We start from the raw sequence: 15,303 nt of genomic DNA on the forward strand, positions 1-15,303 counted from the left end.
CCAATATGTTCATTAAAACATTTCTGTGGATTCATTTCAGTTTTTGGTATTATCTATTTCTGTGAAGACATTTACAAAGGTGAAGTACATGAAATCTAGTTACAGATCAGCCTTATCTGATAAGCATTTACAATCACTTTTGATGATATGGAGCACTAACTTTGAACCTCAGTTTAGTGTAATTTTGTCAGAAAAGTACCAGTTTCATGCTTCTCACTAATTTAATAAAAGACAATTATACATCTTAAATATTTTCAGTATGTGCTCTCATGAGAAATACATTACTAATATATCCTGATCATGTATGCATTCTTGCTTAATTTTACTATGGCCTCTCCAGCCCATTAAGCCTAAAAAGACCTACCTCCTGGCCCTTGTCCAAAAAAGTTTTGAGACTCCTGATCTATAATAGTAATAATTGGTAACTATATTTCTGATTAGTTTATTAGTCTTAAGTCATGATACTAATTGATTAAGAGAGAAAAATTGAATTTGTGTGAAATAATAATGAAAAATCATAAAGGTAGTGTTTTAATTATTTAGAAAGTGGAGTTAATTAGAAACACTAATTTTGATATTAATTTAATTGTGATTATGATTAACTGCTTATTTTGTGACACTAATTAATGTGTTCAATATTCATAGGTAATTGAGTTAATCATCCAGCTCTGTTTGTGTAAATCATGATTTATTTCATGATTCTATCAACAAAAAAGCATTACATACAATAAAGTTTATATCAAGGTATCTCATGGAAAAGATTTGAGATTAAATAAAAATATCAGACAGTGAAATGGGGGAGGAAATTGAAGGGCAAAACATAGCCTAATTAGCATAACCAAAAGAAATAGCAAAATTTTCACACAGTTAAGCCTTTCAGTCTCTAAAGCATATCTGGTCTTAGTTGTAACTCTAAAGCACAGTTATATGATTGGATTGAATCTTAGGTTATACAGAAGTTGTATGATGCTTATAAAAGAAAACATTTTAGTAGACTGCAGGAAAAAAAACACTACAAATAAGTTGTGATTGTGCCAGTATACATTTTACTTTATGCTAATCAAAACTGTTTGTTTTGGATTTGTTTGTTTGTTTGTTTTGGAATTTCGCACAAAGCTACCCGAGGGCTATCTGTGCTAGCCGTCCCTAATTTAGCAGTGTAAGACTAGAGGGAAGGCAGCTAGTCATCACCACCCACCGCCAACTCTTGGGCTACTCTTTTACCAACGAATAGTGGGATTGACCGTCACATTATACACCCCCACGGCTGGGAGGGAGAGCATGTTTAGCGCGACGGGGGCGCGAACCCGCGACCCTCGGATTACGAGTCGCACGCCTTACGCGCTAGGCCATGCCAGGCCATCAAAACTGTTATTTTTATTATTTAAACTTACAAAGATAAGTTTTTTTAAGTGAATGAATACAACTTGTATATTAATTATTGAGGTAAGAGTATTCAGCATTAATTGTTCATATTTTTTTCCATTTATAGTATCTCCTATGCTTGATGAATGTCTTCAGTATTTGGAAAACAGATGTGTGAGTTTATGTTTTATGGTTTTTGTAATGAAATTCATATAATGCTCAACTATTTATGCGAGTCAAGTAAATTAATTGTTGAAGAAGTAACGAACTAATAAAATAATATTGATGCTATACAATATGGTAATTGTTAAAATATTCATGCCAAAAAACTTGTTTATTAACAAGTGTAGCTTTAATGGTACACCTTCAATTAGATTTAAAGGGCCTTCTTTGAAAATTACTTTTTTTTATAGTTCCACTTATAAAACCTGCATGTGTTGTTTTAGCAATTACTGCACATCAGTTAAGATGCTCATTGGTATTGCTGTGATTGAACATAAACATGTGATTTAATGCCTATTCATTTCTCCAGGTGATGATATTAAAGTGCATTCTAGTTAATTTCACTTTATAATTGTGATCATGTTATTAAAGTGTTCTAGTAGAATCAGGGCTCTTTTAGCTGATGCATTTTGTATTTCAACTGCTTATTTTATTTTTTAGAAGTTCATAACCATAAAACATGCAGTCAAGTGGTACATGAGTAAAACTTTCATAAATTTATGTTTAACAGAAAGTTAATCAGGGCTCATGCTTATTTTTTTATAGAGCCATTTTGGCCCCAAAAATGCATTTTTATGGGCCAGTCGTATAATTCTTTGTAAAATGAATAGTGATGGGTATCAGAAAAATCACTGAATTATTGAGTTGCTGCAAGATATTGAAAGTCTCAGAGTTTAACAGTTGTCCAATTCAAACAAAAAATAATTCAAAGTTAAAAATTGTCTTAAATCAAGAGAACGAATTATTGATGATTCAAGAAAGAATATAACACAAAATAAGGCAATGGGACCTTGAGTATGAAAAGAAAAGAGAACAAAAGTTGATACAGGGGTGAGTGATAATAACTAGTTACGCTATGATGAAGATTGTGACCTAATATTCTGTAAGGTATGTTGAGAAGAGAATGTGGATCTGAAAGTTTATAGTGGTCTGTTAGCATGAACAGTCTGTAACTGTTGCATGCACATGTATATTGTGCCAAATTGAAAATTTGTTGCCATAGCAGTTAATACACTTTTTTTGCTAATAGAGCACTAATAGTTTTGAGAATACAGCCTCATGATTGGCATGTTGTAGAAGTGTATCTTGCCTTATTTGTCAGTTGAACATTTAACATAACTAGAATCAGGCCATAGCCAAAAATGTATGGAAATTCCATTATTTTGGAAGTTATGGTTTTTATATTGAGAACATGCCATTTTAAAACACAAACCAAAACAATATATTTTGTATCAGAAGAAGCTAAAAGTGCCTGCAAAGCTACAGAATTTTTTTGTCATCGAAAGACCAGTACTATTACTGGAAATGAGAGATCTAATCATTGGGTTCTAAAGCCATTTTTTTTCAATTGTGCAGTTTATGATTTTAGTAATAACTTATGTAATGTAAATGTTAAAGTTTTAAGTGAAGTAACTAGCAAACATACTAACCCAGTTATCACAACATCATGACCAGGTAAGACTAGACTCTAAATTTTATGCATGGAACTCCTATTCTGCATAAAGCACTTCCAACACATTCTAGCACATCTATAGGGCATTAACATTTTTCCATAGGTATGTTTCCTCTTTTGTTCATGATTACTATTTTAGAATGTTTCCCAGGTGATTAGTGCAAGACATGCTAACATTTTTATATGTTAATTTCACAATCTAGTGAGCCTTGAACCATCTAGACATATTACAGCTGTGAACAATCAAACCAAAAGTGATAATTATTCCTCTGATGTCATCAATGTCATAACACAAGTCATCAGGGAAACAGTCCTTTGCAAAATAACACATCCTGAAAACTTATTCCTAAAATTCATGTATTAAAAATTACTCGCAAGCAATCCAAACATGAAATCATATGAACATGTGGCATTATACTTAAATTACTAATTAATGTCAAGAATAAATTCATATTAAGAAATTTATATTACAATAACAACAACATGATAACTGGGAAAACTCTTCCCTATCAGTAGATAAATCCAAACCTGACCCTCTCTAATTCTAGTGAAAATTTAAATCTATCATGAATAACAAGTCAAAGTACATCAATAAATAAAATTCAACATAACTTCTACACTGATTTTAATGGTCCTCTGTTATTTATTTTAAGTGTTAAACCTGTAAATCAGATACATATGCATGTGTACATATTGTTCTATTTTGCATAATTTTAATGCTGGCTTTATAAAAATTTCCCATAATCGAAGGGGGATATTAACATCCTTGAAACTTGCTGTCTTGGTTTTTCTCTAATTTTTATTATGAAGTGTTAGATATCCTTGTTTACCTTGAATAAATCTCTCATGCTTTAACAACAGTAATTTTCAAATTATTTCATCAAAACACAAAAACAATCTTCAAATTTAATTATTTTGCCTCATTGGTAGTTGTTTAGTTGAAGATTTTGTGAGTGAGGCAAAGAAAAATTACATTTTTTGACTGTCCTTGGTTATTTTTTCAGGTCCATTCTTGGTAGGTATTTTAGTTTAAAAACTTTCAAATCCATCAGGATATCTTAATCTGGGGATTCACAGCAAAAAAACAAAGCAACTTTGTTCTCAGCTTCACTGCTCACTAACATGGATAGCACAATGAAGTGGGGATACCTTAGCTAAACTTTCATTGCGCAGGTATTTGCAGAAATGATGTTTGTGAATTCTACATAACTGATGAGTGCTTTTATGGTCCATTCATGGTTTGTCACAAGTTCTTCCTGGTTGAGAACCACTTAGATCAATTTTTGTGTAGTCAAACTTTTAGTGGCACTTTTGATTTTTAAGTGGCCATGTGGGCTACCTAGCAGATACTGTATCACACTTTGAGTGTTAAGCATGTGCTTGCTTTGGATGTATAATTTCTGAAAGTTTAATCTTCAAATGAGGCAGTTGAAGTATTCATAGATTTTGTTTTTATAAATTACTTATTAGTTAAACCATTAACTAATTATGGTTGTTTTTTTATGTACAGTCACTGTTAACTTTGAAAATGTTTTATGAAAGTAAGGGAATGCAATGTTTCAATAGCTTGTATCATTTTTATTTGTGATGCATAAGGTTACAAGATTTATAGAAACTTTGACTCAAGCAATTAGATGAACCTACGTGGAATACTTCAGTTTTAAAAAACTCATGTTTTCAAAAACAATTAATCATTTTCCTAGAGTTAAATGTAACTTAACAAAAAGTAGTAGTATACTGGTTGTCTAACTTGAGTTTATTTTAAGCATTATTGTAGCTTTAATGAGCTTTACATTGTACACTAAAAATATAATTAACTTGTTATAATTTAAATGTGGAGCTCTTAGTTATAAATATAATCGACCAAACCCTTAGAATAATTGTAGTTACAGTCAGTAGCTTTACTTGTGTATGCGAACAATTTAGTTACACCCATTTTACTAAAATTTTAATAAATTTGATAAACATTAGAGATCTTTGTATGTAGAATGCATTATAGATTTCAATCTTATGATTGTGTGCTGTGTTTTTGTTCTAGGACTTTATCTATTAAATAACCTGTTGCTGATTCAGTTTGTTAACTTGGAACTGTAAGTTTTATTTGTCTCCATGTTTTTTATAAGGCATGATTGCTATAATACACACCAAGTATTTAGGGATTTAGGGGGGTAAAAAATAAGTGGTTCACTGAATGTTACTGCAACTAGTTTTTAGAATATGTTATGTGGCAGTCATTAAATTGACAAGTATAAAAACTTGTTACAGAAGTTAAATTGTCTTTGAGGTTGTCAGGACTCATGGCCATTATACCGAATGTTTGATATTTCTTGCCATAATCATTTTACTGTATAAGCAAAATGTGTTTATTTGTTAAAACTACAATAAACCTAATGTAGAACTGTTCTTGTTGTTGTTAAAAGAAAACTATTTTTTTGTTTTCTTCAAATATTGTAGATACTTATCAATATGTATGAAAGATATTAATATGCAACATGTTTTATTGTATTAATTTTATCAGCTCGATGATTTCTTTTCAGAGCAAGGTTGAGGAGTTTAGTTATGAAGTACTGATTGTGAGTGATGGAAGCACTGATGATACAGCAGAGGTTGCTCTGCAGTACAGTCGTAAGTTTGGAATAAATAAAGTTCGGCTCTTACTGTGTAAGGAGAATCGTGGAAAAGGAGCTGTTGTGAAAGATGTAAGATTTTTTTATGTTATTTGGAATTTGGTTCTCAACTGTGGTTTAATATATATTGAGAATTCATGTAGCTTCAGCAGTAATATGTAGTATTTATGTTCCCTGTTCTTTAAAACAAGTGATCCAATTCTGTTTTTTGCTTTGTATTGTTTTCAATATAAGAAAAATCTGTTTGGCTATTTATTTTCAAAGTAAATGTATTTTAAACAATTCATTTATAAACCAATTTATAGTAGCTGTTACAGTTAATATGTTTAATATATTTTGTTTTTTAAATCCATAAATTAGGGTACAATCCTAGTAAAGAGGTGTGATAAACAGATTATGAAAATTATTTGCAGAGTCTCTGGGTTTAATTGTGCTTTGAATGATTAGTTTTTCTTTGTGTGGTTCATATTTCATATTGTGTAGACTTGGCTTCAAAGTACTGTAGACTTTTTTGTAGTTATGTGCCTTTTGTCAACAAACCCCTTGAGATGGATTTCTGTACATGGTTAGGTGACCTCACAGGGAAGGATCTTTATTTTTGCAGGTATCCCACTCTTTCTAACCATGTTGTTTTCCAGTGAGTCCATGGTCAGTCATCAGAGACAGTATTTCTTCTTCCAAGATTTCCAAAGTTATCTGGGACAAGATTCTGAAGGTCAGTGGAAAGTATTATTTCCATCCTTTTTCCATCTTGCTTTTCAATGGCCAAGATGATGTTGATGTATATAGCATTGCTTTTGGGGAAAATTTTTCCACCTTTCCAGTACTTCTGTCTCTTTTCCTGTCTTCTTGGCCATCAAGTCTTTGGATGACAGATTGCTGTTTTCCTTTCAGACTTATCTTCTCTACAATTTTAATCACCAGTTTACACTTGTGAAATTTAAGATTGCTCTTTACTGGTCTTGCAGCACATCAGCTGAACTTGATATTTTGATGAGATGCTGCACCATCTTTCTCTTGCTTTCCTTGCTCTTCTTGTGGTTGTTTTTAACTGAATTTGATAGGAGAATGTGTTTTATGAAGCTTGGCACAAGGCTGTTGTTCTCCCTTTTTCATAGCTTTGAAAGGATCACAAGATTCCTTCTAATTATCATCCAATTGCTATGATTAGCTGTCTTTGTAACATCTTGGAGAGGATGGTTAATGTACATCTTCTTTGGTTCTTTTTCTCACCCACCCAATGTGGTTTTTGTTGACAGGGCTTTACCGTGGACTACATTATTTGTTTTGAAACCTCAGTCAGGGAAGCCTTCCTCAAGAGAGAGCATCTTGTTTTGTTTTTGTCTTCTTTCATCTTTAAAAGGATAATGATGCTACACAGTAGTTTGGATTTTTGAAGAACTTCCCTTCATGTGGGTTGCATGTTTGTTTACCCATTTTTATTCATAATTTCTTCTTGACAGGCAATTCCAAGTCCATATGAGTTCAACTCCTTTTCCAGTCTTTTCTCAGGGGCTGTTTTTTAAGTTTCACACTTTTCGGTATTAAGATTAATGCTATCACTCAACAACTTCCTCCTACTGTTGCAAACAGTCTCTATGTTGATGACTTCTATATTTCTTATCAGTCATTGCTTGATGAAGTGGATCACAGCAAATGCATTTGCATTTCCTTCCTCTAAAAATATTTGTATTAATTTTTGCCACCAGTGGGGTTTACACACTGATCCTGAGCTCCATCTCAGTTTTGTTGTTCTTCCTATGGTTTCTGAGGCAAAGTTCTTAGGGCTTATCTTGGGCTATAGCTTAAATTCATTTCTCACATTAAGCAGTTTTGTATCAATTGTACAAGGACCCTGAACATCCTGTTTGATGATCTGTGTTTAAAATTTACCATACCTTCATATGTTCCAAGTTGAACTATGGGTTTCTGGTCTATGGTTCTACTAAAGCTCTCTGCCTTGAAAATGTTGGAATCTGTACACAATTTGGTGCTTTGGCTCTGCACTTTGCCAGTCTAAAGTCCAATGAACCTTCTCTTCACCTCCATCTACAACTTTCTTTTCAGTATGCTACCAGTCTTCAATCATTACAACAGCATCCCACATAGGGTTGTGTCTTCCACCCTTGATGGGCTGTACTCTTTTAGAATACATGATCTGCCATTCTTCCCTTTGGTCTTTGTATCCACCCATAACTAGCTAAAGTGGGTTTGTCATTGGATGATGTTGCTGGGTCTGATGATCAGCCCATCCTGCCAAGGCTAATTACCATCCTACTTGTGACCTTTCTTTGAGTCATTTGAGGAAAATGCTTACTTCAAACTGATAGTACCATTTTCTCTTTGCCAAATATTTTTCAAACATTTCTTCTGTTTTCATTTTTATGGATGATTTGTTATCAGATGATTTTGTGGGCTCCAGCATGGTTTTTGTGACTCGGTGATTGCTCACAGGATATTATCCTCTACAATTTCTGTGTTCACTGCTGAGTTGTAGCCATTTCTCTTGCCTTAGGTCATGCGGAAGCTAAGCAGAACATTAACTGTCTCTTTACACTGACACTGTTCCTGTCCTGTATGTAAACTATGGTCCTATGGTTAGGACCTAGCTTTGCATCAGTTGACATTTGATTTGGGGTGATCAAATTCCTAACAAGTTTTTTTAGATCATTCTACAGCTGTTGTTGGTCCATTTTGTTTCCATAAGGATTGACAGGAAAAAGTTGCCTCAGCTAAGGCTACACACTGGTCACAATGTTTTTACTTTTTTTTTATGTGGGACTGATCTGTCAATGTGTGACTCTAGTGACACTCAAATCACAACTGCCCATGTTTTACTTTTGTGATGTTGTTATGAATGTGAGCATCAGCACCATTTTAGTCATGTCTTCTTTAAGGGTTTACACCTGATGTTTGACATCTTAGCGATGGAGACACTGTCCAGATTGGTTGTGTTTTTACCTTTTTTACTTTTATTTGAGGTTTTTACCTAATTTTTAGACATTGTTTTCACTTTTAACTTAATTTATTTTTACTCTGTATAAAGTTTTATTTTTTGTTTTAGTTTTCATACCATTTGCTTGGCACAGATAGCCATATTGCTTTGTGTCAATAAACCCCAAGAACCAACCAGTTGACCTGTCAACAGCATCTGAGTTTTACAATGCATTACATGTATCATGTTGCAAAAAGTTTTCAATCTCCCACCTTCAAAGTGGGTTATTGAACAAGCAGTAAGGGAGGAACCACATAAGTTCAGCTTTTCTGCTATAAGCCAGGTATTTATTGTTGACAATTGTAGCCTTTTAATAGGGTCATCTTCTACATGTCTTTCTTCAGAAGTACTAGACCCCTAACTCGTTTTAGGTGAGAGAATCTTCTTCCTTGCCTTTTCATCATTGTTTTTATTTGCATGCTATGATTTGTGTCATTTTAGGGCAGTTATCTAGGTTAATTTATTATATGTAATACCCTTGGCTTGTGGATCATTGAGTTTAGTGGATTCTACAGTCTGGTCTTTCTCATTACTTTCATTATCTCCTTCTAATCTAGTTTATTTACAAATTTTGAATCAGGAAATTTCAGATCTCTTACAAAAAAAAGAAAAAGAAAAGTAACTGAAGAAATGATTCACCATTTGTATTCATGTTTTTTTTTGTAATTTCAAAGAAACTGGGAGGTTGAAGTTATGATAGATCCATCTAATCTCAGAGAAATTGCTCTTCATTTCAAAATGAAAAATATGAGAATGTTACAAAAGTTTCTTTGATGAGCACATTGGATGATAATGGTGGATGCTGAAGATGCTTAGGTACCTTGATTCATCCTTCATCTTGCCCTTTTCTACATTTTTTTGATGCACAGGAAGTTTATCAGTTTACTTCCTTCTGTTTGTCCTGGCTTTTGCATAATACGTTTTGTGTCATGTAGTTAAGGCTTTATCAATCATCTCCAATTATTCAACATTAACTTCCACTTTTATATGGACAACTGGTTTCTTCTTGCTCTGTCTACAGGACGAATTTAATTTATGTCTCTTGGGTTTATCATTCACAACACCCAATATAAGTTTTTACCAACTGATTTTAGATCAACACAATAGAGGGATTCTTCAGCAAACTGCTGTCTTTTCACACTTAGCACCAGAGATATCCTTTCTACTTTAAGGATGATGGTTCACTTCACGAAGGTCTCTCGTGGCTTGTTCTCGCACATACTTCCTTTAAATGAGATATTATGAATAGTATCCTTTTTCTACTTCATTTCAATCTTTTACCCCTGTGATTGTCCTAGTCCCAAGATCATTGGGTTTTCCACACAAAGTGGATAACCCAACCTTTGTTCTTTCAATGGTTTTATATAAATGGTTGGGTTATCCATTGATTTATGGCTTCACAATGATGGACAACCATTCTTCAATTCTAATGGTCTCCAATTCTAGATCTATTATCACGAAAGGGAATACTTTAAGTCATAATTGAGATAATCTATTCCATTATGCTTACCCTCCATTCTGCCTTCTTTCACTGATATAGCCAAGATATCAAGCTCTCCTCATTGTTCCAATTTGATTATTCCAACCATAGTTTCTGCTGTCACATCAACTTTTTCAGAGATAAATTACCCCATTACTTGTATGAGAACATCTTTTACGTCAGCCTTGTATGTCCATTTTTCATATTATAACTAAACAACTATGGCTTCACGGCTGGCAATTGTTTGTTGTTTTATCAAAGATGATCTTGGTGGCTTGATTGTTAGCCAATTCGTGCTGACATTTGTCCCTTGCTGTCTTTAATTTCTTCTTGAATTGATGCATTTGACATTCTATATCTCAGTTTCCTCAACATATTTATTTTTTTCATTACAGGTATTTATTTCATGATTGTGAGATATTAGCTTCCCTTATAGGAAGTCAAAAAGCAATATATCTGCCACCTTTCAGTACTGATGGAGCCTTCTGCCTCTTTTGTACACATTGTTCACAGATCTTTTCCATGTTTTCTCAATCACCTTAAGAATGTCATTTTGATTTCATTTCACATCCAAATTGTATTACTCATTGGAGAACATTCTACTGATCATTGTAAAAGTTTGAGAGATGTATAGACTGTTTTCCAGTTGATGTATAATAAATAAAGTTGGATTTAGTACATTGTACATTTTCATATTTCACCTTTTCTTACTATCTTACTGTATATCTGTTGTATTACCTTTGGGTTGTTGATTACATCTATCTGTTTGATTCTCCCTGGATGCCTAGTGACTAGACTGGTCTCGTGATCTGTCTTTTCAGTTTCTGAGATTGAGGATTGTAGCCATTGAATATTGTCAAACAAAGTACACCTAATAAAGGGTGGAGGTTGGAAGCTGTATTAATAATATTAGTTGGGTTTAGTGTAGTAGTACCTTAACATCTTGGTATTTATGTCCAGACATCACACTGGTAGCTGGAATACTAACTTTAAGGACAGTTTTTTGTCTCCCCCATTGATGTATTCTTATTATTTCTTGCTGCTTTTTATTATTATCTTCTTTATTTTATATATATATTCCTCTGTTTATGAGGAATCACAAAATAAGATAATGAATACGTAATATGCTTAGTCTAGTTGGTGGAATAAGCCCTGTGTCGACCAGTATATAAAATATGCTAGTCCAGTTGACATAATAATTTATTTCAAGAGAAGGAATGCAGAATATGCTAGTGTTGTTAGTTGAACAAGTCCTTTGGAGACCAGGAATACATAAGATGCTAGTCTAGTTGGTGGTATAAGCCCTTTCAAGACCAAGAATATATTATATGCTAGCCTAGTTGGTGGACTAAGTCCTTTGGATATACAAAATATATAACATGCTAATCTAGTTGGTGGAACAAGCCCTTTAGAGGTCAGGAGAACAAACATACTAGCCTAGTTAATGAAAGAAACCATTTTAAAATTAGGTCTGTTACCTAACGTGCTAGGCTAGTTGACTACTGTAAGTTAATTACTAATTCTTCCTATAATGAACTGTAAGCAGAGCTCAAATCACTTTTATGTATAGGTGTTTTGAAAAAAACCAGTGTCACAGAATCCCAAGTTTTTCTGTAACAAGATGTATGCACAGAAAATATTTTCTTCATTGTATTCTATTTGTTACGTATTGTAATTTATTTTGGACAAGTCTCCAATTTATATTGTTATGTATTATTATTTCAAATAAATCGAAATTTGAATTTAGAAGTTTATTGTTAATATGTATCAAATTTGTAATACTTGCCAATAAGATTGATACAAACGTTTTTTTTAACACAAATATTTGTAACACACAAACAACAATACAATTTATAATAATGGTTATTACAAATAATGATTTATTTACAACTGTTTTGTAACTTACAAACTATACTGAGTCTTCTATCCGGTCGAGAAATGAATCTTTTATTGATGTTCACAGTGAGCAAATTATTTCTTAATTAATACACCTGTGCACTTCTTTTGATAGTTAGGTAGCTTGGAGCATCTATAAGCTTTTGCTGATGACAATATCTAATGTCCTCGTAGAAATGCTAACGTCTGAAGTTAAACAGTTCACAATGTTCAAAATCTACAAACTTTTCTGGTTCAGTTTTGTAGTTTTCTGATTAATAGGCATTAATCACAGTTATAGATTCTGAGGCCTGTAACACTGACTAATAATATTCTTCTATTACTGTCTCTTGTCTAGCTGCTTTATATGAAAAACACAAGTTTGAACAATGTTTAAAAGCACTAATATTGTTGTAAAACAAATATTGTTGATTTTTGCTCTCAAGATTTTTGTACAACTTTAGAGAACAGATGGGACTTGTGCAACATATAGCCAACAGTGTACATCACATGCAAAAAAAGAAAACTGTACTGAAACAAGCATAAGTATTCAAGTAAATATATTATGGTGAATCCATTACACGTACCTCCTTGACCTATAAAAAACAGATACTGACTGATATGCAATACAGGTTCTAATGAAGTATTTATAGAAATGTATCTGCTTCCAAAAACAAAGCCTTTACTATTTTTCCTTTAGTCACTGCCTGAAAACAATTAACTTTGTGTGATTAATCTAACCATTTGCAATATCTATAGATGAATTTTGTACTTGTGTTCAGGGGTGTTTATATAATGTAACAAACACACAAAAGTTTCTGTTTTTCCTTAAATCATGGTTTAATAAAAACAGTCATTTCAAACAAAGAAATTAAAGTACAAGCTTTAAATTTCAAACTTCATGGAAAATGGTTTTTATATTATTCCTCTTTCTCTTGAAATGATTTTTTAGAAATTAGGAATTTTATTGCTGAGCTATTGCAAAAGAAAACAACAGTTTTGTTACCATACATGGAAACTAGTTTGTTTATAACTGTAGAAAAATTTTAGTCAGATGAACTTGCTTTACAAATTCTATTTCTCTTTCAGGGAATGATGTGCTCTCGTGGAAAGTATTTGCTTTTTGCTGATGCTGATGGAGCCACAAAGTTTTCAGACATTGAGAAACTTGAAGAGAGTATGAAAGATTTTGCAGATAAGGTATAGATACAAGTGTTTATAAAGTACAAAAAATTGTTTGATAGGTATAAAGAGGTTAATATTTTTGTCCATGTTTGTGGACTTTCCTAAGTTCTATTAGGCACTATCATGAACATCCACATACATTTCTCCAGAAGTGGGACAAATTCCAAAACCTACTTCATTCACACATACAGCTATTACTCAACTGCCAGGGTTTCTTCATTTGCCTATCTAATCATTGATCTGATCTTTATCACTTGCTCCAGTCTTTTATACTTCACTTGATGGCCCTTGGCAATGTTTGTCTCATGACACTCTCCACCTACATCAGTGCACCCTCTATCCTGGTACTGTATATAAGCATTTCATTCAGATAATTTTATGATGTTTTCTCAACAAAGCATCACTACTAAATTTCCCAGTACAATGATCGTTTGGAAATACTTTGAACAATCTCTGTGTTATCTAGTTGATTTTTATAAAAAAATCCTTGACATTTTAGAGGAAATCTTTTCCTGCCTTTCTTTTTAGTCTGTTGGCTTTTCATTCACCCTGTGGAACAGTGGTGGGTTTTCACACTTGCAGTGCTGGAATCTGGGATTTTATTCCATATAGTGGACACAACAGATGGCCCATTGTTGCATTGCTCCAAGAAAACAAACATATTTCACCAAATACTATTCCAATCGATGGTAATCAACACAGTCTTTAAATGACATATAAAACAAAAAGGAGGCCACTTTGAGATAAACTGTCTTTGATTTGTTTTCTTCTTTTGTTTCATTAAGAGTGATGTTTTGGGTCCTTCCTTGATTGCTTTTCAAGCTGCACCTAATATAATGGCTAAGAGACCCAGGTACAAATTTATAGTTTTCTATTCATTCACAGACATTGTGGTTCCTCCTGTGATGCTTAGTTCTCAGTTACGTGAAGGGATAGTTATGTCTTATCAAGCATGGTTGACGGAACTTTGTGATTTAGCCTACCACTGTCAGGTGGAAGAATTTTTAGATTCTCAAATATTATACCTGCTCCTTGAATTTCTGGGTCAAAAGCAGAGTTTCTATAATTAAGCTGAATAGATTAGTGTTCCCTAATGGGACAGGATAAGTCTATAGACAAACAACTCTACAATCCAACATTTGATTTCCATTTATTTCACTTTGTTGGAAAACTAGCCAGATCATCATTTTCAGTGATGACAAGCTGAAACCATTCTTAGCATGCACATTGGTTCAGCTTTTGGCTTCTACATTTATTCCTGTTGTTGTTGGTTTCTTGAATTTTATCAGCTCCCATAGGGGATCATAGTTACACCCATCTTCATGTGTTCTGAACCCTGACATTGGCTTCTCAGTACATTGCAATCCAAGATACATTCTGTTGAAACTTAAGGGTTCTGCTGCTTTGGATTGCTGCCAGCAGTGTCAGTGATTATTGTTTGCCGTCAAGGTCTGGGGGAGGCTCAGCTATGAGAATGTCTGGTTGTGTGGCAACTTCACCCATGGATTCAGGAACACTAAAGATCCTTGAGTCAGGATTAGTAATTTATTTTACATTTTTACCACTTTTATCCATCCAACCCAAAGAATTTCCATCTCCTGCAGATCCTTAGGATTGGGAACTTAGTTCTATCGGTATTAGAGTTTAGTTGGTCAAGGAATGGTAAGAGTCATGCAAATTATTCCAAGATTTTATTCCCATTGGTTGTTTGACCTAAGATAAGAAGACAGGAGATTGGTGTCCAGCCATTGACCATTTTTGTTGATATTAATGCCTAGATTCTCCAAGGCTCACAAGTTACTCATTCCTCAATTTGAGTTGACATTATTTTTGAAATTGTGGATGTCCGAGTTTGTTGTATCTGGCTGCACGTTGCCATGATTATGGAAACCCATCACTTCTGGTATTTTTTTGTGTGCAAGGGTCAAGTGTTGCAGCTCCAGGTTTTTTCCTCTTTGAACAAGCATCTGCTTCACATGGGTTCTGCTATATTGTACAAGTTTGTTTTTTTTCTCATCACCTTGATACTGCTGGCACCACCTTGCCAATTGTCAGAACATCACATCTTGGTTCTAATTTCAGAAACAACCAAGGCAAGCTT

At 33.4% G+C, this 15,303-nt stretch overlaps 1 protein-coding gene across 3 annotated transcripts in view; it reads left to right on the plus strand.

Annotated features, from left to right (window-relative positions):
* Nucleotides 1–15,303, plus strand: part of LOC143247496 (dolichyl-phosphate beta-glucosyltransferase-like) — a 47,203-nt gene that overhangs the window by 22,657 nt on the left and 9,243 nt on the right. For all 3 annotated transcript variants that reach the window (XM_076495731.1, XM_076495732.1, XM_076495733.1), the window contains 3 exons: nt 1,493–1,539; nt 5,578–5,739; nt 13,107–13,217. In XM_076495731.1, the coding sequence (XP_076351846.1) occupies nt 1,493–1,539; nt 5,578–5,739; nt 13,107–13,217 (320 nt within the window). The remainder of the gene's footprint in view (nt 1–1,492; nt 1,540–5,577; nt 5,740–13,106; nt 13,218–15,303) is intronic.

Source organism: Tachypleus tridentatus, chromosome 3, assembly GCF_004210375.1.
Source record: "Tachypleus tridentatus isolate NWPU-2018 chromosome 3, ASM421037v1, whole genome shotgun sequence".
NCBI lineage: Eukaryota > Metazoa > Arthropoda > Merostomata > Xiphosura > Limulidae > Tachypleus > Tachypleus tridentatus.